The following is a 24563-nucleotide window of genomic DNA, read 5'->3' as shown; positions in this document are numbered from 1 at the left end:
AAACATTCACCCTCCTCCCTATTACCCCAAATGAGGAGGGTATACTATGCTTAGAAATTGCTAAATACATCATTAGATACTTAGAGAGTAAGACAGAAGGGAGAGACATAGCAGCAGCTTTTGATATATAGATACAGAGTACAAAGAGATACAGAGTAAGAGTAGACATCAAACGGTACAGTCAAACAACAAGGGCTGGGGAGGGAGTTGTTAGTATCAGAGACCACAGGTTTGCAGCATGCTGAGAGAAGAGGCCTCAGTCCCTCTTAGAAACTGGGGAAGAAAGAGAAAGAGGTCGTGAGGAACCACCGTGTAGCCCAACCGCTCAACAGGAACAGAGTGGCATTTGTACAAATTTGATTGACAGTCTTCTTCCTTGAATACCAACAACCAGACACTATTCTCCCAGCCCCTGCTCCTCTACCCCAGACCTTCACCTTGCTTCCCCATTCCTACTTCTCTGCCCCTTGTGTCTTTCTGCCTGACTGTGTCCAGCTTACTATCCCGGAAAGCCCCTCGAGTGGGCTTGGCTTGGATGCAGCCCAGTAAGAGACTGACCATATCCTCTCGTTTCTGTGTTCTCCAAAGAGGGAAATAAAACAGACTCCTAGTGTCCAGTTCTGGGCCCTAGAGCAAGTGAGAAGCCTGGTGACACACAAGACCCAGGAAGGTGCCATCGCTGCTGGAAAAGAGGACTTGGGGACGGAGGCGGAAGAAGGGGGGCTCAGGGAGGGAGCACGGCTATTTTCCACCTCCACTGAGCAAGGTGGGAGGGGAGTGCTGACACTGCAGTATAGAGACAAAAAGTTAGCCTTCCTGGGGCATTTCCTGGAGCTTACTGGTAACATACACAGATACGAGGTGTATGGGACACAGGTGTAGGGATAAAGCAAACATCTCTTTTACTGGAGGTGTCTTAGTTCCGAAAATACCTATCCATCCAAAATTATTTCAGGGTGGAGGCAGAGAGAGGGTTGGGATGATCTCTCAAGTCTCCTTACATCTACCACATTCCCTGACCTGGGCGTGACTCTAGATGGGCACCATCCCCGCTCACTCTTTTTGACATGTGGCAGCAGCCCCTAGTGGCAGCAACGCAGTACTGTGGTCATTACTCTAGCCAAAAGGAAAGCTTCAGGGAGATGGGGAGGTCAGTGTCCACAGCCCGTGGGCCAGCACCGAAGTAGCCCCTAGGAAGGGAAGGCAGGAGCTGAGGGACAACTACATATTAAAAGTTTTGAGACGATAAAAAAAGCAGGAGAAACGAAGAGGTTGAGGGCAAGACAGGAGGCACCCTGAGGCTGGTCAGAGAAAGCAGCCTGGAGCTACCTGAAAGTGCAGGTATGCGGCAGTCCGTGAGGGAGATTAGCTGGCTGCCGTCTCTTGGTGGAGAGGGAACAGCTTGGCCTGGTCCTCAGCCTCATAGCCGCATGGCAGGTCACTCCTGGAAGAAGAGACCCAGCACTGTCAGCTCCATGTAAAGGAAAACATTCCTGTCACTTTGCTCTCCTGGCATCCCTACGAGATAACAAAAGGCAGGGACTATTCAGGGTTTACAGGAATACAAGGAAAATCAAAGCTAGAGAGATGGAGCTGACTTGCGCAAGGTCACAGAGTTCCCAGAGGAAGCAGAGAAACCCAGGTCATCGGGTGGCCCTGGTACTTCCCCGGCCCCCATAATGGAGTGGGGGGAGGAGCCGCGGATGGGATGGGGTGGGGGGGGGGGGACGTGCTCTCTGCCCCAAGAGGCAGGGGATGAGTAGATCTTCTGGAGAACATGGTGATGGCAAGAACGGTTCTCATTTCCTCCTCCTTTCCCCGAAGGCTCCAAGGAACCTCCAAGTAGGGCCCAAGCGAAACTGAACCATTTCTTCTGGTCCCACCTAGAGAGCCCAGGAGCAATGGGGACTGGTGTACCTGTTGTCATTGATATCTGTGGCATTTCCTGAAGAGATCATCATTGAGAACACAGGATTAGGAGAAGAAAAGAGACTGTTAGAAGCAGTTTCCCCAAACCCTCCCGCATCCTAACCCCTTAGAGAAAAAGGTAAGACTCTTTGGAATATAGCTGCCACTTAGGTCGCTATTCTCGACTACCCCAAGCTGCATGATTGTTTTATTTGAGAAAGGTCTCCCTGATCCCCCCTGAAGGAGAAGAGTAGCAGAAAGGCAAGAGAGGGTGAGGACAGGCACGGCAATGGGAAGAATCCGCCTCTAAGAATCCAAGACCCTGAAGTGATGGGCAATGTTCAAGCTGTAGGCACAGGGTCACTTACTTCTCTTATTCTTTTCAACTTGCCCTGGGAATCCCAAAGGCCACTTGGTCACCCATCTTTTTCACTCACCATTGTCCATGTTGGCCTTCTGGTAGGAAGCCAAGGGACCTCCGGAAGACGTGGCCCCACTGCTGGTACAGGAGTTTGCAAAGCTGGATGGAGCAGAGGAGAGACACGTAGCCTCTGGCACCCGTCCTCCACTACTTGGAGGACCAGTAATCCCCTCAGTGATGGAGCCTCCCATCCCCGGAGAACAGAGGACAACTGCATGGCCACTGGCTGGGAAGGCAAGGCCCACCTTCTAACCATAGGTGTGAAATCGTGAAAGGGTCACAAATGGAGCTACTTAGGAAAAGAAGTAAGTGTCACCCAATAACGGACTCAATCTTATGCCTTATAGAGGGCCGAGAGCCTTGGGTTGGGACTGCAACCCACGCCAGTGGCCACTCACTACATGTCGGAGGTGGAGCTAGGTGCAGCCTGCAGGTACAAATTCTGGTAGTTCTGGAAGAGGCTGTTGGTGTAACTGATGCACTCAGGGCTCCGGGTGCCATAGGGGTTGGTGGGTGAAGATGCTGGGTAGTGGCCGGGCCGGACAGGTTTGGCTGTGGTAAAGAAAAGAAAATGACCATGAGGAGGCCGTCACCCTGCAGCTGCCCTGGTCCCTAAAGTCATTTTGCTGGAGCTGAACAGAGGCGTTTATAAGATCATTCACTGTTACACGTTTGGGGGATGGTATGGGGAGGGGAGGTGATCCCGGGGTCGGGGGAGGGTAAAAAGCAACAATCTAGTTGCTCGATGCTTAGGAATCTGCTGATCTCCCCCAGTGGTAATCCCACCCTGTCGGCTGCCACCCACTTGCACTCACCAATCTGAGCAGAATGGCCCCGCTTGCCGGAGCTCTTATACCGAACGGCCTCCTTGATGCGGTCCACTTCTTGCTGGTACCGGCGCTTGTCCTTCATGGCGCCCTCCTTGGCCTCCTTCAGTGCACCCTCCAGGGCCTTAACTCTCTCAGCCGTAGCCCTAAGTCGTTTTTCCAGTTTAGGAAGCTCACAACGCAGATCTGCATTGTCACGTACCAGCTGTGGGGTAAGACCAAGGGAAGGGGCCAGAGGCAAAGCCAGGGACCCAAGAGAGCCAGCAGTGGAGTGTGGGAGTGCAGGGCAGGGAGAGAGAATACAGAAAAATCAAGTCAGAGAAGACGGAGACCGTGTAGTTTCCTCAAGTCCTTGTTCCCTTTACCTAACTGGTCTTCTGGCCACTTCTTTCCTTCTCCCTAAGCAAACAGTGGTCAGGCATTAAAAAGTTACATCATTTTCTGAACAGTGAAACATGCCAACTCCACTGTAGCCCAGAACTCTTGTGACAGTGCCCTGTCCTCGTCTTTTCCTGGCCTAGATATCCGCCCCCTAATATCTCACAGCTTGTGCCAGACCAACAGCCCCAGGGCAACCATGGGGATGAGGCACCCTTCTCCCAGAGATGGCTTTGTAGGCATGCGGGGGGCGGGCCAGCAAGAGCATGGTAGCAGTCTGGAAGGTGGATATGGCATTGAGTGCAGGTTAGGTGCGGTGCAGAGCAGGAGCAGAAGCTGGAATACGGGAGCCCCACCTCACCCCCGACCCACACACATACGCACAGCACCCCATAGGAGGGAAAGAAAATGTTTGAGGTCTCACAAACATTTGTGCTCATTACCTTCACATACAAGGGGTTCCTGGGCTGCCCCTCCCGCATTTAAATTAAGCTAGAGAGTGGTAGCAACCACTTGGCAGCCAGAAAAGACTTCCTGATCTTTTTATAGGGTTTCATACAATAACTGGGGGCCCTACAGACTGCCAGAGCCAGCCTTGGAAGATACCAGGTAAATGAGTATAGTGGGGACCTCGGGAGAAAGGGCAGAGCTGGGAACACTTCTGTGCCTCTTTCACTCTGGACAATTTCAAGATTATAAACAATGCTTTGCTGTGGGGATAGTTTGGCTTAATTAATAATAGGGCTGCAGTCCTGCCCATTTAAGATTCTATTTGTTCGCTGAGGAAGTTTCTGCATCTCTCTCATTTTCCTTTCTAGTCTCGTCTCTGCTGAAGTAGGACATTATGAGGGGTCCTCCATTCTACAGGTGAGTAGTTTTTGATCTTTGGGACTTAGAGCAGAGGCAGATGCTTCCATGAGGAAAAAGGACACAGCCTGTGTCCTGACACATGCTACAATGTGGATAAGCCTGGAGGACATTATGCTAAGGGTAACAAGCCAGTGACAAAGCACAAATCCTGTATGATTCCACTTATGGGAGGTACTGAAAGGGGACAAAATCATGGAGACAGAAAGAATGATGATGGTGGCCAGGGCCTGGGAGGCAGGGGAAATGGGGAGTTACTATTGTTAATAGGTATAGAGGTACAGTTTTGCAAGATGATAGTGGTGACGTTGCACAACAGTACGAATACAAATGCACTCAATACCACTGACCCTAAAGTAATTATGACGGTAAATTTTATGTGTGTTTTACCACAACAAAAACACTGGGGAAAAAATAAGCAATATGACATCCATTTGGACGGAGAAGGAAAGTGAACACAGAGAAATGAAAATAGGAAGGCGGAACTGATTACAAATGTTTCTTCCCTTGACTTTCAACTTTTCTGTAATGTTGTTACATTGTTATACTGCTTTATAATAAACAAAGGGGGGGAAATGATAGTGTAGCCCTTTGCAGGTCCAAATAAAATACATAAACCTGCAGATTGTCACTGGGCCACAGTTCTGGGACTTTTCCTTTTATTATATTTGTGAAAAAAGAAAAGGTGTACCAAATATTTGCTAAATATGCTGGGCATTGCACTGAGAAATTTAAGCTCCGATTTAGTGAGAATATGAGTTTTGTTTTGTTTTTATTAATTTTGAGAGAGAGAGTGCAAGTCAGGAGGGGCAGAGAGAGAGCGGGGGGGACAGAGGATCTGAAGCAGGCTCTGCACTGACAGCACAGAGTCCGATGCGGGGCTGGAACTCACGAACTGTGAGATCATGACCTGAGCAGAAATCGGGTGCTTAACCGACGGAGCCACCCAGGCAGGTGCCCTGAGAACATGAGTTTAAATCCAATGTTAAGGTGGATTGAAAGAAGGGAATGAAGGATAGATTAGGGTTTATTTTATGAATCAGAAGAGCCAGTTGATACACTGCCACAACTGTCTTCAAGGCTCAGATATTTGGCACTAGGGAGGGTGCTCCTGCCCTGTCCTCGCCAAACATTTCCTGTCCTGACTCCTCTGGACTGCCCCTTCTGCCTCCCCACCCCATACCTTTGAAACCCAGTCATCCACCTAAGGAACCGCAGCAGCAAGGAGGGGGACAGAGAGGCAGCAACTTAATACACAGGAGTTTCAACCGGCCCCGATCAGGGGGTGGTTGGGCCATCTGGAGGACATCCTTTAATTACCCTGCATGCCTGCCCCAGGCCTAGGCAGATGGAGTTCTCTCCATGAGAGAAAGCCCAACTTCCCCGGCTTCTGTCTTGTCCCATCGTTTCCTGTCTCTGACCAGTATCCCTCACGTGGTGCCACAGCCCCATGCCTCTGAAACCTCTATCAGTTTCAACCTCTCCCTCCACATCCATAGGCCTGGGGAATTTCACTTTGAGCAGAGGCAGGCAGGGAGCTTTGAGAGGGGAGAACAGGCATGGAACAAAGAACAAGGGAAAAGTGGAACCAAATATGGATAAAGAAGGGATTCGGAGGAAAAGTCAAAGGGAAAAGTAAGGAAGACATGCAAGTAGGTTTTCCTAAATCCAAGGGGCCTCAGAGGACTTGGGTCTCCTCGGCACCTGGCCTCAAGAGTTCTCTTCACCCCTGCCCCCTTCGCTTACCTGTTTGTGAACCTTTGTAAGCTGTTCCAGGTTGTTCTCAAGAAAGGAAATCTTCTGCTTTTGGGAGTGAATCCCCCCACTGTCCTCGGGCTCCATTTCTGCACTCTGATTAAAGATGGAGGGGTTAGAGAAACTTGGGGATGGGAGGAAAATATGGGGGCTGTGAAAAATCCTAGGAAGGCACTCACTTTCTTGACTCGAGTCGTGACGTCTTGAACGAACAGTTTGCGAAGGTTGTGGAGGGTCTGGAGTTCCCGGGCCTGGAAAGAATGGTGAAAAATTGGGGATGGCCAAATTACCAGGTCAACTTTTTCACTTCAAAATTATTGGAACCTTCAGTCTGCCTAGTCAGGTGAATCACTCATCCTTTAGGAAAAGATGTGTCCTGATTATGCCACAGACTGAATCTGCATAAGGAATGGGGTTATAAAGAAATCAGGGGGAAGAAATGAAGTCCCCACCTCACCCTGTTAACTTGGTACAGAGAAACCACTCACAACTGTCTCCTCCAGACCCTTGAGGTCCTGCTTGGACTGTTCATGTCGCTCATACAGAAATCTGGGGAGAAGAAGGAAACACAAGAGTCCCTCAGGACAGTCCCTCCTCCCTTTCTCCTCCCTCTCCATTCCTTTGATCTATACTTTATTATTATTTATTATGCAAATTACCCTGTTCACTGTGTAGAAATTAGAAAAGAAAAAAAGATGAATTTCATAAAAAGCCCATAATTCTACTACTCACAGATCAAACCACCATTAACATTCTGGTGTCCATCTTTCCCAACTCTTACTTCTTCTTCTTCGTCTTTTTTTGTTTTTGTTTTTGTTTATTTATTTTGAAAGGGAGAGAGCACCAGCTGGGGGTGGGGAAGGAGACAGAATCCCAAGCAGGCTCCACACTCTCAGCACGGAGCCCGACACGGGGCTTGAACTCCCAAACCGTGAGATCATGACCCGAACCAAAATCAAGAGCGTGACATGCAACCCACTGAGCGACCCAGGGGGCCCCACCCCCTCCAGACTCTTACTTCTATGCGTGTACAGCCCCCCAAAACTTTATGGGATCCTACCATTCATACTGTTTTGTAACTTGCCTTTCACACTTAAGACAACATCACAAACATCTTTCCGTGGCAGCTAACAGTCAGTAGAGGTCCTTTCTGAAAGTCTCTCTTTGTTTCCCTTCCCCGCCCCATCACGTGACTCTCGAGGGTGCCATGTGCACATCTGCATCGCGCCCTGCCCTGCCTCTGCCGGTGTGAGTGAGTAGCAGTCTGCGCCTGCGCAGGCGGCGGGTTTGCGGGCAGATACCCATCACTCACGTCAGCTCCTGGAGTTTGCTGCTCTTCTCATGCTCTTCATTCTTCAGCTTCTCGTAGTCAGCCTGAAGCTTCTCTAGCTCTAACTGGAGCTTCTGATTCAGGCTGCACAGGGCAAGGAGGTGTCGGAGAGAACAGAACGATGTCAGGGACCGGGAAAGGGAAGACCGGCGCTGCATTTTCCTTCCGGTACAGCCGGGCCAAGTCGGGACTGATGCGTCTACCTTTGGATATCAGAGGCAGATGCAGGCCGCTGACAGAGTGAGGAACCCTGAGCTATCCAATCACAAGAGCTCAAGGAGAGGGACTAGTCCTCACTCCCGTGTCTCCTGGGGTTGGGTGATAAAGCTGTGGCATCGCTGGGGGAGGGGCGCTTGGAAATGAGCAAAGCAGACCTTGGGCCAAGAGGGAGCACGCGTGTGGGCAGAGCAAGGCAAGAGGACCCGGGGAGGCCGGGGCTGCCCAGGGGGACTCTTACTCTTTGAGCTCATCGATAGTCTTCTGCTTCTCATTGATCTCGTCCCGGAGCCGGGCCAGCTGCCGGTGATGGGCCTCCCGGTGACTCTCCATCTGCACCTCCAGGGCCTTCTGCAAACAACCCCACCGCACACTCAAAGCCGGACTCCCTGACACCAGCTTGGAGCGGGCCGGCTCAGCCCTGCCAAGCCCCAGTGGTCCCCTACAGCTTCCCCTCTCACCTTCACTTCATCTGTGTCCTGTGTGTCTGGCTCCTTGTCCTTCAGGGCCACTTCATGCACAGTTTCTGAGGGAAAGAAGGAAAGACAGCTTACCTCACACCTACCTCCTCCGGAAAGAACTTCCATTTTGTGACCAGAGCTCCGGGTCAGGCAGGCGACATCTACCCAGTATGGACCCTCCGTGATGTTCTTCTGGGTTAGGACAGTCCAATTGGACACAGCAGGGAAAGAGATCAACAGAGGGTTTATGGTTCGTGTACAATAAGCTTTGTGCAAAAGCATGCTAAGTAGCGTATGAGTTGGCCTCTGTGATGTCAGTCTAATGCATTGGATGAGTGTGCTGTCAGGTGGTTTCTTCTGATGTCTGCCACTTTTCCTCCCTGCCCCCTCTGGGATCTCAGATCCCAGGATAAGTGGTTTAGAGGTTTAAGAAGGCCTCACCCTGGGCCTGGAGCTTGGCCAGCTCGTCACTCAGGGAGTCATAGGACTCTTCCAGATGCCGCTTCTTTAGCTCCACGCTCTGCATATACTCTGTAAGCGAGCGGATCTTCGCCTCGTGCTAATGGGGGAAGGGTTGGTGAGAGGAAGAAGAAGGGTGGAGTCAAGGACACAACTCCAGGCAGCACAGACCTCTGCAGCTCTCCCAGGCCCTCCCCTCCTGCTGCGCCTGCCTGAAGACACAGGGCCAGTGGCCATTTCTTTGGACCCTTCCTTTAGACCCCATCAGCTCAGAGCGTGCTATCTCCTCTGACCCTTCACTTCCCTGGCCTGGACCCTTCCCTGCCACCCCAGGCTCTTCTCTTCTATCCTTGACTTTGGTTGACCCTAGGTCCTTGACATGAAAGTGGGTGCTAGGAGTTTTATCCCACAAGCTACAGAATCACCCTCCTTCCCATTGCACGCAAAGGCCCTCAATGCCCAGTGCTCACCTGGGAGATGAGGAGCTGACAGGAGGAGAGTTCCCGCCCAGTCACTTCCATTTTGCGATGACATTCGACTTGCAGGTTCTCTAGCTGCCGGCAGCGCTTGACCACAGACTTGACTTCTGATTTGATTTTGCTGATATAGAGTCGGGCCACCGTGAATTCCTCCTCGATGGCTCCGCTGATCTCCACCGGCTGCGGGGTGGGGGAAGGCAGGAAGAGGTACTTCTCTGCTGCAGGGAAGCTTTTGCCCATTCCCTTCCACCCTGCCTATCCCCGTGTACACCCACACACACAGGGATTCGGGTGGGACAAGTATTTTCCAAACAACTTTTACCTGCCATCACCTGGCATTTCGTATTAAATCCTTCTACCTGCACTTAAAGGTCCAGTTCCGACAATCGCCCTCTTCCATCTTATAAAGCAATATGATTTTCTTTTGCAGTCAAACTGTTCTGCCTGATCACCCAGATGGGTCATTTTCACTGCCACAGATTTGCATATATCATTCTCACATCTGTGCCTCATCTCTAAAGCCTGCTATAGGCACATCTCCATTCCTTCTTTATTCAGCACCCTTTGGAAGGTGTATTTACAGTTGAGTCTGTGCAAAATTCTACTTGTTTTCCTGTATCTAGTTTATTTTTTTTAATTTTTGTTTAGTTTTTGAGAGAGAAAGAAAAAGAGCACGAGCGGGGGAGGGGCAGAGAGAGAGAGGAACAGAGGATCGGCCGCAGACTCTGTGCTGATAGCAGAGAGGCCGAGGTGGGGTTCGAACTCACAAACCAGGAGATCATGGCCTGAGCCAAAGTCAGATGCTCAACCAACTGAGCCATCCAAGCACCCCATGCTAAAGGCATGTTTCCCAGATCTCTGGCCCACCTTCCTCAGCATCCCTGAGGGCCTGGACTATCCACCCTGCATCTCCCACCAGTGCCCAGAACAAGAATGACCTGAACAAGATTCCTGCCTCTGTCTCCACTCACCAGCTTAATCTCCCCGTTGCCCACGATGACACTGAACTCACTCAGGTCCTTCATCAGCCCATTCAGCACCTCAGCAATGCGTTTTCGCTGGTGTCCACTGACCTCCTGTAGCCGCTGCAACTCAGACTCCAGGGACAGCATGGTGGCCTGGGGACAGCCCCTTAGGTCATCCCACTGCCATCTTCCTACCCCCCTGCCTAGCCCAGGCAGAGGCCTCCCCCTCATACATGACCCTGAGGGCTGCTACAAAGAGAACATGGGCCCTGCAAAAGGGTTTGGAAGAGACAGGAGTCAGGAGGGCAGTGTGGTGACAGGTGGGAAAGGTTCCCACAACACACCACACAGCAGTGCAAGGGTACAAACGTGACGCAGGGGTCGCTTTGGATGTGGGGGACGTTCTGGAGGCCAGGGAGCTCTTGCACCCCAGTCAGCCACTCACCACCTTCTGAGATAGCTCATCCACCAGAAGCTGGTTCTGCTGGCTCTTCTCCTCCACTTCCTGGGACTTCTGGTCATAGTTCACGGCCAGCTCCTCCAGGGCCTGTAGCACTTCCTTCACCTCATCCTTAGCAGCGTCATTCTCTGACTGCAGGTGGCTCAGCTCCCGCTGGACCTTTTCATTGTCTCCTCGGGTGGATACCAACAGCTTCAAGAAAGAGGTAAGGCACGTGAGGGACCACCGCTATGGTCCCCTGGTCTGGGGAAGCTCAGAGCACTACCCCAGACAGGGTCCCTCTGGCACCCGAAGCCTGGAGCGCACAGCTCTAGGAGAGGAGCAAGGGCCAAAGTGAAAGTCAGGAGGAAGGGGGGTGTAGGCTTCTTAGAAGCAGGACAACAGAAGGAAGAAGCACCCAGACTCCAAAAGCCGTGGTTTACACAAAGCCCCAGTTAAGTCCCCAGACTTCTATAGTTTTGGGGGGTGACTAAGTCCTAAGCAGAAGACTAAGCCCTTCTTCGGGAACACACCGCTCTCCTCTCATGTCTTGTCCTCCTTCCCATTACCTCTTCCTGGTCCAGCATCTGCTGCTTAAGCTTCTCTATGAGCTGGCTCTGCTGGTTGATCTCATCATCCTGTTGGAGGCAAGGGGGGAAGAGGGAGTGAAGGAAGGCAGCCCCTTCCAGTCTAGATGGATGGGGTTGGGGCCAGAGGTCGGATCCTGACAAAAATCCAGACTGGTCAGGCTTTGAGTTAGAAACCCCAAAACCTAAAACGAGGTTTTCCCCTCAGCCTCTCACCTCACTCCTACCCTCACTTTCAAATTCCTTTCTTCTAGAAGATGATCTAACCCTGCCAATACCCAGCAAAAGCCTTTAGATTAAAGGACACGGCCTCTAACCAAGAACTCCCACTTTGGTCCTCCATTCTAATCAAATCATTCAAAAGCAAAGTCTTATGCATCAAAGGCAAAGATAGACCTTTCAGGGTTACTTATAAGAGCAAAAACAAACTACCCAAAACAAAGAAAACTAGAGGCCTTGCAGTAAGCAAGTGGTTAAATAGGTTTTGAATAAATAAATAAATAAATAAATAAATAAATAAATAAATATGTTTTGAGAAATGGACTTTTAAAATGCTTTTACAAAAAAGATTTTTAATGAAAAAATACTTTTATGAAGAATTGTTAACAAGGTAGGAAATTGCTCCTTATAGAATATGGAATGAGGAAATCAGACGCAAAGTTACACACACAGTGCATCTCAACTGCATGCTCTATGTATGAAGAAAAGCAAAATGTTGGTAGTGTTATTTCTGAATGGTGTGATGATGGGAGACTTAAATCTTCTATTTATTTTTATTTATCTTCCAAATTTTTTTAATGTTTAATTATTTTTGAGAGAGAGAGAGGCGGGGGGGGGGGGGGGTGGGCAGAGAGAGAGGGAGACACAGAATCCGAAGCAGGCTCCAGGCTCTGAGCTGTCAGCACAGAGCCCGATACTCGAACTCACGAACCGTGAGATCACGACCTGAGCCAAGTTGGATGCTCAACCGACTGAGCCACCCAGGCACCCCTAATTTTTTTAATAATATGGGTAACATACAGTGTTATGTTAGTTTCAGATATATGATACAGCAATTCAACAATTCTAAATGTTAGTCACTGCTATCTTCCACATTTGCAGTAATGAGTGAGCATTTGTCCCTTTTAAAATAAGAAAATATATATATGGGGCACCTGGGTGGCTCAATCAGTTAAGTGTCCGACTTCGGCTCAGGCCATGATCTCACGGTTCGTGGGTTCGAGTCCCGTGTCGGACTCTGTGCTGACAGCTCAGAGCCTGGAGCCTGCTTCGGATTCTGTGTCTCCCTCTCTCTCTGCCCCTCCCCCGCTCACGCTCTGTCTACCCTTTCTCTCAAAAATAAACATTAAAAAAAAATTAATAAAAAAATTTTTTAAAAGGCAGTAGAAGCTAATTCCTTAATCCCTCACTTTTCATCCCCCTGGCCTCCCCTCTGTGCCTTGGATGTCCTCACCTTGTCATCAAGCTGCTTATAGAGGCGGCGGATCTCCTCCTCGTATTTCTGCCTCTCCTCAGGCGCGATGCGCACCACGATGGACGAGTTGTCATTCACGGGGGTCTCCTCACAGAGCTCAGCTCCCAGGGCTGCGTCGTCCCCAGCCAGGCGCTCTGTCTCAGGCACGTTCTCTCCTGGCCAAGGGGCAGAACAAGGTGAGGGACAGGAGGAGACAGAGCTGTATCCAGGAGTCCTTCCTCCCTCGCTCCTCAACGCCAAGACCTCCGGGCAGGTCTCCAACTCTGTTGCCAAGTGCACCTTCAACCTTTGCTGGGGGGTGGGGTGCTGGAGATCAGCCCCCTCTCCCCTTCCCTCATGACCACTCTACTGCACGCCTCCAGAAACACAACCCTCCTGGGAGGTTCGCCTGTCCTTAAGCACCACCCCAGACAGGGCCCCTCTGGTCCCCCAAGCCTCCTCCTCCCACAGTCTCTTGCGCCCACTGGAACCCTCTCTAACCGCTGCGCCACCGGCTCAGCTCAGCCTCCAGCTTTGCGATCGTCTCTTTCTGAGCTTTTGTCTTCTCTTTCTCCTTCTCATATTTCTTCTTCCACTGCTCAGCAGTCAACTCCAGATTCACCGAGGCAGTGTTCTTAATGGTCTTTGCCCTGGGTGAGGAGAACGAGGAGATGAGACCTCCACGAAGGCTTACGTGATCCTGAGGGGTGAGTGCAGCAGGGGCTGGCATAGGGACGAGGGACTCTGCCACTGACCGCTGCCCAAACATCAGGGTCGACTTGGTCTCCGCATCGTTGTAGCTGGACGGTGAGCAGCAGATGAACATAGTTGTCCGGCAGTTTCCTCCCAGAGAGTCCTGGAGGATCCGTGTCATTTTGCTGTCACGATAGGGAACGTAGCTTTTCTGGGGGAAGGGGGGAGATTATGAATCAGGACAATACTCAACAAGGGAATCAGAAAGGACAGTGGTGCTGACTAAGGATCGCACACCCCATGAACTGGGCGTGATGAGATAGCAGCGGCAGCAGGAGGAGAAGCTGGAAGACGGGGTGCAGCCTGCAGAACAAGGGGGCCTGAGGAACACTCACTGTGCCCTCAGCCAGCGCGGAGATGACGTTCCCGAGGGCTGACAGTGACTTGTTGATATTTTTTGCTTCGTCCAACACGGCTCCCTCTGCTCCGGTCTTGCTGACCTACCAGAGAATTAAGGGATGAGTGTGTCATAAGCACTGCAGAGGGAGAGGACTCTCATGGCCTCTTCTCCATGTAGGGAGATTCAGTCCAAGAGGGGCAGGGGCAGGGAAAGAGAACAGAAAAGGCCCTTCCTCTGTTACCCTAAACTCTCTTGCCAAAAGCTACCCACATATTAAACAAAATGTCCAGAAAAGGCAAATGCACAGAAAAAAAAAAGTAGATTAGTGGTTGCTAGGGGTTGGGGGAAGGAAGCATAAGGAGTGACGGCTAACAGGTGATGAAAATGGTCTAGAACTAATGGTGATGGGTGCACAACCTTCCAAATATCCTAAAACCCACTGAACTGTATACTTCAGAATGGTAAACTTTATGGTATGCGCATTATATCTCAACTAAAAAGTTATTTTGATTGAAAAAAAAAAGCTCCCCCCGACCTCCTTGCCTACCCACCCCACCCCCAGGCCCCCAACCTTCTCGCTCCCCGCCAGGTCCACTAGATACAGCTTCCCACTGAGCTTCTGCTCGGTCTCCATGTTCTCCTGCTTGATGTTGATGAGGAAGATGCTGTGGCTCCGAGAGCTGTGTTCGTTCATGTCTGCAGGACCAAGGGAGGAGCAGTCCCTGTACTAATGCCTGTGGAGCCAAAGCACTCAGCCCCCAGCTTCCACTGACCGCTGGCCCACCCAGAGAGAGGGAGCCGGTCAGGACTAGCCCTGTCCCAGCGTCTCCCAGGCAGCTGGGTTGCACACACAAGGGCAGCCTCTTCTTGCAGAGGATACAGTCTTCCCTCGCTTACTTCCAGTCCCTCAGCCCCAGAGGACGCAGACAAGCAGCAGACTCCCAGACTTGAGAGCCCCTTGTATCCCCACTCACTGGTGACAGCCACGTGACGATTTGATTTCCCCTCATCAATCACATCTAAAATCTCCTCTGGGCTGGACACAAAGCGTTCAGTACAACCCTGCGGGGGCGGGGAGGGCAAATGGACAGCAACCTGTGAATGTTGATCTGCAAATTAAATTACCTACACACTGCCCACGTGACCTTTCAAGACTGTCTTTTCCAAGCCCTCGGACTCTCCCTGGTCCCTGAGCACATCTCACTCCTCCAAGCTATCTGCCCTCCAACTTCTGGGTCTCTGGTCTATCTTCTTCCCGCAACCCCACTGGTCAATACACCCACCCAGGTGCCCCTGTCCCCATTCTTACCTTGACGAATGGCACCCGATTCTTGTCCTCATGCACAGATAGATTTGTCTTGGTCACTGAATCAAGACAATGCAGGGTAGGCAAGGTTAGCATTTCCATCCCCAACCCCACACCCTGTAGTCTGCTGACACAGTGGTTTCTTCTATGTGCAAAAGAGGAGAAAGACTTCCCCATGAAGCTTAACGTCCCTGCATACACTGAAAACTCAGTTTCTCCTCCTCCAGGATTCTAGCCTCAAGGTTCCAGCTGGTCTCAGGCTGTTTCTATGCTCTGGGTGAGCAGGCTCACCTTGCGTGTCTAAGCTCATCTTCTGACCCTTTGCTTTTGGAAATTCTGGTTAGTGGAGGCAAGGAACATAGGTATGAGTGTGTGTGCCCTCTCTTGCCAAACAGCACGCAATCCCAAGAGCAATGTGACCTTTCTTTTCTTTGCCCTCCTCACACCCCCACCCACTCAACGGGATTAAACACCACTCACCATCCAGAAGGTCACGAATTTTGTCCAGGTAAATCTCAAAGTAAGAAACCTGGTTAGGGAGAAAGTGAAGAGGGCCTATCTTAAATCCGATACAAGAATCTCAAGTGAATGTGACTCACTCAAACGGTGGTAGTAGGAGCGAAAGGGCAGAAGAGAATATCTTAGCAGAGAAGAAGAGCTGAGGTGACTAGAGCAGGAAAATAAGTTGGGGCTCCCAGGTTCTCAGTGGGTTCATGTTACATCTTCCCCTCCCAGGCCCCATCTGAGGATGCCCAACTGTCATGCTGTGATCACCTTGATGTGGAACTCAAGGTTTTCATCCATGGAGTAAATGTGGTTAAAGATGTCTCGGGCAATTCGAGGAATGATTCCCATCAGCTGAGGGTCATGCAGCTTTCCCTGGGGAGGAAGCATATTCCAGAATGAGGTTGGGACTCAGAAAGAACGAGACAACTCAAGAATGCAGATGAACACAAAGGTAATAGCTGATAAGAAGACCATCTTAAGGTAGGAGGCAGTCACTGCCATGTCTACCTTTTTAGTGGAACAAGGAGAGAACTGAGTAGCCCTTTCAACTCTTATTGTAGCTGCTTTTCCAGATGAAAAGGAAAAAAACTGGAATAGTGGAAAGGATGGAAAACCGCAGCAGGCTGGATTTCACTAAACTTCCACAACAGTAATGCTCCTCACTTCGTCCTCCAGATCAAGCAAGCTTGATTCCAAGATCTTGCCCCACACTGAGATTCCTTGGCTTCTCATTATCACTCCCCACTCTTCACCTCTCATGAAAGTCAGAACCCTCACCTCCATGGTATGTGTTTTCCCTGAGGATGTCTGTCCATAAGCAAAAATGGTGCCATTGTAGCCAGCAAGGACATCTGGAAGAAATGGCAGAGAAAGAGCACCGGTGGAAAGAAGTGGGGTAGGGAATGGGAACCTGAAAACATACATTCTAAAAATATATCCATTACCTTTAACAATCTGCATGGCGCATGCATGATAAACTTGCTCCTGGGTCGTGTTTGGAGGGAACACCCGGTCAAAGACATATGGCTTCCCCTAGAATGGAAATAAAACATGGCAGACATCAGCAGGCAGGGTGTGAGGGAGAAGAAATACTGCAGCCCCCTTTCATTAGTCTGCAAAGGCACCTGTCTTTCAACCATCCATATCCATGGATGATTTGGGGGGATGAGGGAAACTAGAGAAAGAGGAGCAAAAGTTAGTACTGACACCAGGAGTTGTGCCCATGCACTACTGAGTGTCATTGAGAAGTGTCATACCATGAATTCGTGTGAGGGGATCTTAGTTTTCATGTGACGATTTAGTACGCTATCACTCCAGGCCCCTCCCTGGGAAACCAAATGGGAAAAGACAATAGGGCCACAGGCTGTGGAGAGTGAAGAACAATTCATTAACACTAAAAATCTACCTCTAGCTTTAAAAATATCTTCCTCAATAGATCCACATGTCTTGATATGGAAGGATCTTCGAGATGCGTTAAGTGAAACACGGAAAGTTAGGGACATATGTATAGTATGTTTCCTATTGCGTAAATGAAATATACATATACCACAGCTACTGAGCTGTTGTGCAAACACTAATGCAAGCTCTCTCTCTCGGTGAAAGAAATATATGAAATCAGAAACATGGGTCTCCTTTTAAGGAATCAACTTTAAGTAAAGAGAAACTATGAAGCAATTCACTGACTTGCAAGTACTTAATTCGGTTTATATGTTACAAATCATGTGTGCTGATAAGAATGCTAAAGATACAGGGGTGCCTGGGTGGCTCAGTCAGTTGAATGTCTGACTCTTGGTTTTGTTTTGGGTCATGATCTCATGGTCATGGGATCAAGCCCCACATTGGCCTCTATACTCAGTATGAGCCTGCTTGAGATTCTCTCTTCCTCTGACCCTCTCCCCAACTCATGCTCACACTCTCCCTCTTTTTCTAAAAAAAAAAAGAAAAAGAATGCTAAAGATACAAAATATTTAAACCTGGGGAGCCAAACCAAGTATGTATTCACTATCCAATCATACTAAAGATCTCTGGTAATATTAAATGAGACAATGTTTGTTCTCCACCACAAGTGACAAATTTCTGTCATGTTTCCCTGCCATTCAGTTTAAAGAAACTATGACTGGGGCACTTGCATGATTCAGTCAGTAAAGCGTCTGACATAGGCTCAGGTCATGATCTCGCAGTTCGTGAGTTCGAGCCCCACGTCGGGTTCTGTGCTGACAGCTCAGAGCCTGGAGCCTGCTTCAGATTCTATGTCTCCCTCTATCTGCCCCTCCCCAACGTGTGCTCTCTGTCTCTCTCTTTGTCTTAAAAATAAATAAAAATCGGAAAAAAAAGAGAGAGAGAGACTATGACTGGGGCACCTGGGTGGCTCAGTTAAGCGTCCAACTTCGGCTCAGGTCATGATCTTACTGTTTGTGGGGTTGAGCCTTGTGTTGGACTCTGTGCTGACAGCTCAGAGCCCTGAGCCTGCTTCAGATTCTGGGTGTGTGTCTCTCTCTCTGCCCCTCCCCCACTTGCACTCAGTCTCTCTCTCAAAAATAAATAAAGCATTTAAAAAAGAGAGACTATGACTTAGTTGTCAAATTGTTTTACTACAGAGCCCATCTTTATCCAACTGAAATGTAGAACTCTAGGTCTACGGTCACCAGAGTTTGGGAGACATGTCTTAACTAATTAAGGAAAAGTCATAAAACTTGGCCAGAGCTGGATATGGTGGTGCTGGGAATATTCGCACTATTCCATCTATATGTAGAATTGTTTTTTTAGAAGGAATTATACAAAAATATTGGCCGTGGTTACTATGGAGAGAGACAAGTCTTTTATTTTTCATTTTGTATCCTGGGCAGAGAGAGAGGAAGAGAGAGGATCTCAGGCAGGCTCTGCACCATCAGCACAGAGCCTGACGTGAGGCTCAAACCCCCAAAGGGCAAGATCATGAGCCACCTGGGTGGCTCATTAATCCACTGAGCCACCCAGGTGCCCCGAATTCTGTTAAATATTTAAATGTCCATAATGTTTGTACTCTATATCAGTGATTCCAGTGCTAGGAATTCATCTTACAACACTTACTTAAGCACTTAAAGATTTCTGTAGAAGGATGTTCAGTGCAGCAGCTTGTATTAAAGTAAAACTAGAAACAATTCAAACATCCATCAACAAGATGTTGGCTATGGTAACTCCATGTTCCACCCCCATTAAAATGACTGAGGTTGGTTTACATATATTGACATGTCCAAGCTCGATAAAGTGAAAAATAAAAACAGTATGTGTAATGTGATTATACTTTTTAAAAAGCATATGGACAGAATTGTCTTAGAAAAAAGACATGGAGGGACTATATACAGAACTGCTAACGGTGGGTATCACTGGAGAGCAGAATAACAGGAACTTATGCTTTCAACATTTTTTCTGTGATATTTAAATGTTTTACAGTGACAACATATTGCTTTTAAACTAAAAATGTAAATTATTACAGGGCACCTGGTCCATTGGTTAGTCTGTGCTGACAGCTCAGAGCCTGGAGCTTGCTTGGGATTGTCTCTCTCTCTCTCTCTCTCTCTCTCTCTCTGCCCCTCCCCTGCTCATGGTCTGTCTCTCTTCTCTCTTCTCTCTCTCTCTCTCTCTCTCTCAAAAATAAACACTAACAAAAATTTTTAATGTAAAATATTAAAGAAGATGGTAGAGAAAATGTGTAATGACAAGACTGCACAAAGTACTGTTAACCAAGAAAGTAGTTTTTAAAATAGTATGCAGTATAGGGGCGCCTGGGTGGCTCAGTCAGTTAAGCATCGACTTCGGCTCGGGTCATGATCTCACGGTTTGTGAGTTCGAGCCCCGCGTCAGGCCCTGTGCTGTCAGCTCGGAGCCTGGAGCCTGCTTCGGATTCTGTGTCTCTCTCTCTCTCTGGCTTTCCCCCCTCACACTCTGTCTCTCTCCGTCTCAAAAATACATTTAAAAAAACCCCAAAACATTAACTAAAAAATTTTTTTAAATAATATGCAGTATAAAAAGCAAAAAGAAAAGTATGTAAAGGATGAGTCCCTTTCTGTAAAAAAAAAAAAAAAAATGTATATGTATGTATGTATACCTTGCTTAGAAAAGCATGTTAATAGTGGTTATCCTTGGACAGTGGAATTTTAGGAGTTTCCACTTCCTTCCGAAAATGAAGGGCACCTGTCCGGCTCAGTTGGGAGAGCATGCAACTCTTGATCTCAGGGTCATGAGTTCGAGCCTCGCTTTGGGTGCAAACATTACATTCTTTTACAAAAAAAAAATTTTTAATGTTTATTTTTGAGAGGGAGAGGGAGAGGACAGAGCGTGAATGGGGAAGGGGCAGAGAGAGAGAGGGAGACACAGAATCCAAAGCAGGCTCCAGGCTCTGAGCTGTCAGCACAGAGCCTGACGTGGGGCTTGAACTCACAAACTGAGATCATGACTTGAGCCAAAGTCGGCTGCTTAACTGACTGAGTCATCCAGGTGTCCCTGTAAACATTGCTTTCTAAAATGAAAATACATAATTTTTTAAAGTTTATTTTCTTTGTTTTGAGAAAGAAAGAGAGAAAGCATGAGCAGGAGAGGGGCAGAAAGAGAGAAGAGAGAGAATCCCAAGAGCCGTTAGCTTAACCGCATGAGCCACCTGGGTGCCCCCAAGATACATAATTTTTAAATAAGAAAATCTTAAGTTTTTCAAACAAAGATATTAATATTCTTACTACATAAAGAACTCTCATAAATCAGTAACAAAAAGATAAAACTCAACAGAAAAAATGGACAAGCGCTATGTACTAACAACAGAAAATTATATACAAATGTTCAATGTTTTCTTCTTCTTCTTCTTCTTTTAATGTTTATTTATTTTTGGGAGAGAGAGAGAGAGAGCACGCGCATGACTATGGGAGGGGCAGAGAGAGAGGGAGACACAGAATCTGAAGCAGGGTCCAGGCTCTGAGCTGTCAGCACAGAGCCCAACCCCAGGCTCAAACTCACAAACCATGAGATCATGACCTGAGCCAAAGTCAGAGGCTTAACTGACTGAGCTACCCAGGCACTCCAAATGTTCACTGTTTTCAAACTAAAACAGTAACATCGTTACTCACTTATCAAATTGAAAAACACAAACTTAATTATAATACCCAGTGTAGGTGAGGGTTCAAGGAAGTATCATTTCCACACAATGGGTACCTTTATCCTTTTCTGGTAAGACAGTATGTCCATTCAATTTTTATGGGGCAATTCAGAAATACATAATCAAAATCCTTGAATTATGCATATCCATTGACTCAGATGTTCTACTTCTAAGAATTCATGCTATGAAAATATTTGTAGCAAATATGTAGCTACAAGAATGTTTATTATCATGGGGTGCCTGGGGGTGGCTCAGTTGGTTAAGTGTTCAAATTTGGCTGGCATCATGATCTCATAGTTCGTGGGTTTCAGCCCTGCATGGGTCTCTGTGCTGACAGCTCAGAGCCTGGAACCTGCTTTGGATTGTGTCTCCCTCTCTCTCTGCTCCTCCCCCCATGCTCTCTCTCTCTCTCTCTCGCTCTCTCTCTCTCTCAAAAATAAATAAAATGTTAAAAAAATGAAAAGAAAAGAATAAGTTGTTTTAAGAAGAATGTTTATTATCACACTGTTTATAATAACAAGAAATTGAAAACAACTAAAGGGGAATAACATTTTAGGGGACTTGGTTGATTAAATTATGGCATGTGCATATTTTTATCCTTTGCTGCTATTTAAAATGATGTCATAATAGAACATCAATAAATTTCAAAAATGTGTTAGTAAAAGAACAAAATAGCACATACTGTATTATTCCCTTTGTATGATGTTCAAGAAAGGACAAAACTTAGCTAGTGATAGAAGTCAAAATAGCAGATGCCTGGGGGTGATATTGACAGGAGGGGGCTAGAGAGAACTTTGAGGAGTGATAGAAATACTCTAGTTTTCAATCTGGGTAGTGGTTACATGGGTGTCAAAATATGTTATAAAATTCATCAAACCGCTTAAGATTTGTGCACTCACTGAATGTAAATTATATACCTCTTATAAAATACGACATCATAAAATGGTGTTATTATAGTGGTTCTTAAAAATGAATTGATACACAACCTCATTATTAAGATAAATGCATATTAAGACTATGAAATACCACTTTAACCTATCAAAGTGGCCAAAGCATTGCACTGGAGAAGGCATATATAAGCTGGAGCCGACTCTGTGAGAGGCAATTTAGAACCAGTTCTTAAATTTTTAAGTGCATATATATACTTTAAGACCTCAACTTCCAAAAATGTATTCTATATAGACATACTGCACATATGCAATATGTATACACACACACACACACACACACACACACACAAGATCATTTAATTGTTTGCAGTAGCAAGTTAATAGGATAACCCTAAAAGTCTACCAATAAGGACCTGGTTAAGTAAATTATGGCATATCCCTACAACAAATTATAAAGTTGTTAAAAAGAATGAGATGTATCTTTATGTGCTGATAAGGAAGACTCCTAGACTCGTTGTTAAGTGGAAAAAAAAAAAGTAAGGTACAGAACAGTATGTATACTATGCTTCCATTCTTGTTAAAAAAAAAAAAAAAAACAAGTACATGCACGGGCACCTGGCTGGCTCAGTCAGTACAGCATGTGACTTTTGATCTCAGGGTTGTGAGTTTGAGCCCCACATTGGGTGTGAGATTACTTAAATAAAAAAATTTTTAAAACGTATACGCACGTATATATGCCTTTGCTTATAAATGTATAGTATGTTTTTAGAAGGATCCATAAGAAACTGGTAATCAAAGGCAAACTGGTTGTCTCTTGAAAGGGGAACAGGGTGGCTAGAAAACAGAGGTAGGAAGGAGACTTACTTTCCATTGTATACTTCTTTATATCATTTGAATTTTATCACTTGTGCATGTTAAGACTCATGCAAAAAATTAAACATTTAAAAACATAAATAAAATTATGTAAAATATTTAATGATAGTAAAGTAGTAATCATAGTAATCATAGTATTGCATATAATACTATGCAAAAGAATATATAGTTTATGATACACTTTTATTAAAATTAATATATGCATATATGCAGCAAAAACTCACTGGAAATAAATACATTAAATTGTTAACAGTGTTTTTCTTGGGGTGGTGGGATTTTGAGTGATTTTGAGTTTCTTGCATGTGTTTCTCTTTGTTTTTAATTTTGTCAACAATTAAAATATGTTAGTGTTGCAATCAGACTATGTTTAATATTATTCAAGAAAAATCTACCTTAATTCTTTTTTTTAAGGTTTGAGTGAGTTTATGGATTATTCATAGGACTTTTGTGAATTTTTCATCCTTTTTATCCAAATGGTTCATCATTACACTTCCTTACAAAGAATAAAATCCTTATTACATATAAGAAAATCATACAGTGTTAAACAGATTTAAAGTGGCATTGATACTTGTCCTCCTCAGTAATACCTTTCTTTTTAAATTAAATTAAAAATTTTTTTGCGTTGAAAATTGATTCTTGAATTGTAATCTAACTCAGTGTTTCTCCCATCCAGCAGCCGAGAAACAGAGACAAACACGTCTATCTCAAGCCAATGACTCTTGCCTCTTCTCCACCAATGATGGCTATCTATGCGTCTTGAAACCAGGAATGCAGCCAAAGGGGGTTAAGTAGAACTCTGGAGCCAACTTTGCCCCTCCCTTCTTCCCTTCTGGGAAAATGGGTACCAACTCTTTCCCTCCTTTCCCTTTGTCTCATCCTCTCACTTAAAGGATTCTACAGGAGGCTATGCATGCATTAAAATGGAGGGCGCTCTCCAAGTGCTGAAGGCAATTATTGCCTGAGAACCCCTTTTCTTAGCCTAGGCCAAGAAGAAGGAAGAGACCACAGAGAGTAAAAAGGGTGGTGTTCTCCGTACTGTGAGACTAAAAGGTATCCAAGAACTAAAAATAGGTCCACTTAGGAAACTCATAAGCAGGGAAAGCCATAGACACAGATTATAATTTCAGGGTTTCTGGAAAGGCCTGCTATCTCTTCCTTACTCTTGGCTAGGCCCTTAAATTCCAAGTTTAGTTCATTATTTTATCTTAAGATTTTTATTTCTGTTAAATTGTTGATTTGTTTTAAATTTTCTATTGATTAAACTCAAGATGAATTTGTTTGTCAGCTATTTTTATGCAAATAACTAGACCAGTGGTTTTCTACTTATTTTGCCTCTAGACTACTCACATGGGAAACATCACCATTATTTATGTCTTTTCATGACACACAATTACTTTGAGTCAGACTATAGTATGTTGTGGGAAGTTTCTTATCAGAATCTGGGGGAGTGAGTATAGTTAGCAAAAGCCATTTCTTTCTTCCTTCCTTCCTTCCTTCCTTCCTTCCTTCCTTCCTTCCTTCCTTCCTTCCTTTTTTAGCCATTTCTGATGCCTCCTCTCAGGCTTCTGCCCAGACCACTCCACAGCCTGGATCACCACATAGACCAAGAGTTTCTTGAAGGCAGGGATTCCCTGTAAAGCCCCAACATCGAGCCCAGTCCTTGGCCCACAGGATGTTCTTCATAAATATTTGTCAAGTAAATACAGATATTGATGGAGTAAGAGTGTAAAAAGATACTAGAGACCTGGATGTTTGGATAAAACAACTAGTAAGAAGCGGAAATGTTAACTACTTCCCAATGTGTCAAAGGCTAGCTTGTGGGGAGACAACATGTATACAATTATAACAACATCTAACTCTTATCAGGAGTTTATTATGTGTCTGTCACTGTGCTAAGCAATATGCATTATCTCATTTATTTTTTTTTAATTTTTTTTAACGTTTATTTATTTTTGAGACAGAGAGAGACAGAGCATGAACAGGGGAGGGTCAAAGAGAGGGAGACACAGAATCCGAAACAGGCTCCAGGCTCTGAGCTGTCAGCACAGAGCCAGACGCGGGGCTCAAACTCACGGACTGCGAGATCATGACCTGAGCCGAAGTCGGCCGCTTAACCGACTGAGCCACCCAGGCGCCCCAAGCATTATCTCATTTAATGTTCACAGCAATCCTAAAAGATATGTACTGTTATTATTCCATTTTATAGATGTGGGAACTGAGTTTC

At 46.7% G+C, this 24563-nt stretch overlaps 1 protein-coding gene across 3 annotated transcripts in view; it reads right to left on the bottom strand.

The window, feature by feature from the left end:
* KIF5A (kinesin family member 5A) overlaps positions 1-24563 on the bottom strand; it is a 29125-nt gene continuing 4562 nt past the window's right edge. Inside the window, exons 2-29 of one of the 3 annotated variants that reach the window (XM_042946990.1) lie at positions 16396-16483; positions 16229-16302; positions 15719-15823; positions 15425-15473; positions 14948-15003; positions 14613-14700; positions 14210-14334; positions 13634-13738; positions 13301-13449; positions 13047-13195; positions 12546-12721; positions 11075-11143; positions 10512-10718; positions 10073-10219; positions 9093-9281; positions 8605-8722; positions 8164-8228; positions 7944-8053; positions 7469-7570; positions 6645-6705; positions 6336-6407; positions 6148-6252; positions 3145-3361; positions 2728-2881; positions 2346-2428; positions 1918-1945; positions 1330-1444; positions 1-273 (exon numbers count right to left, since the gene is read on the bottom strand). In XM_042946990.1, the coding sequence (XP_042802924.1) occupies positions 1366-1444; positions 1918-1945; positions 2346-2428; positions 2728-2881; positions 3145-3361; positions 6148-6252; positions 6336-6407; positions 6645-6705; positions 7469-7570; positions 7944-8053; positions 8164-8228; positions 8605-8722; positions 9093-9281; positions 10073-10219; positions 10512-10718; positions 11075-11143; positions 12546-12721; positions 13047-13195; positions 13301-13449; positions 13634-13738; positions 14210-14334; positions 14613-14700; positions 14948-15003; positions 15425-15473; positions 15719-15823; positions 16229-16302; positions 16396-16483 (2970 nt within the window). In that variant the 3' untranslated portion in view covers positions 1-273; positions 1330-1365. The other 2 variants (XM_042946988.1, XM_042946989.1) reach the window with 2 other exon arrangements.

The sequence above is a fragment of the Panthera leo genome, chromosome B4 (assembly GCF_018350215.1).
Source record: "Panthera leo isolate Ple1 chromosome B4, P.leo_Ple1_pat1.1, whole genome shotgun sequence".
Taxonomy (NCBI): domain Eukaryota; kingdom Metazoa; phylum Chordata; class Mammalia; order Carnivora; family Felidae; genus Panthera; species Panthera leo.
This window is presented reverse-complemented; position numbering and strand designations above follow the sequence as displayed.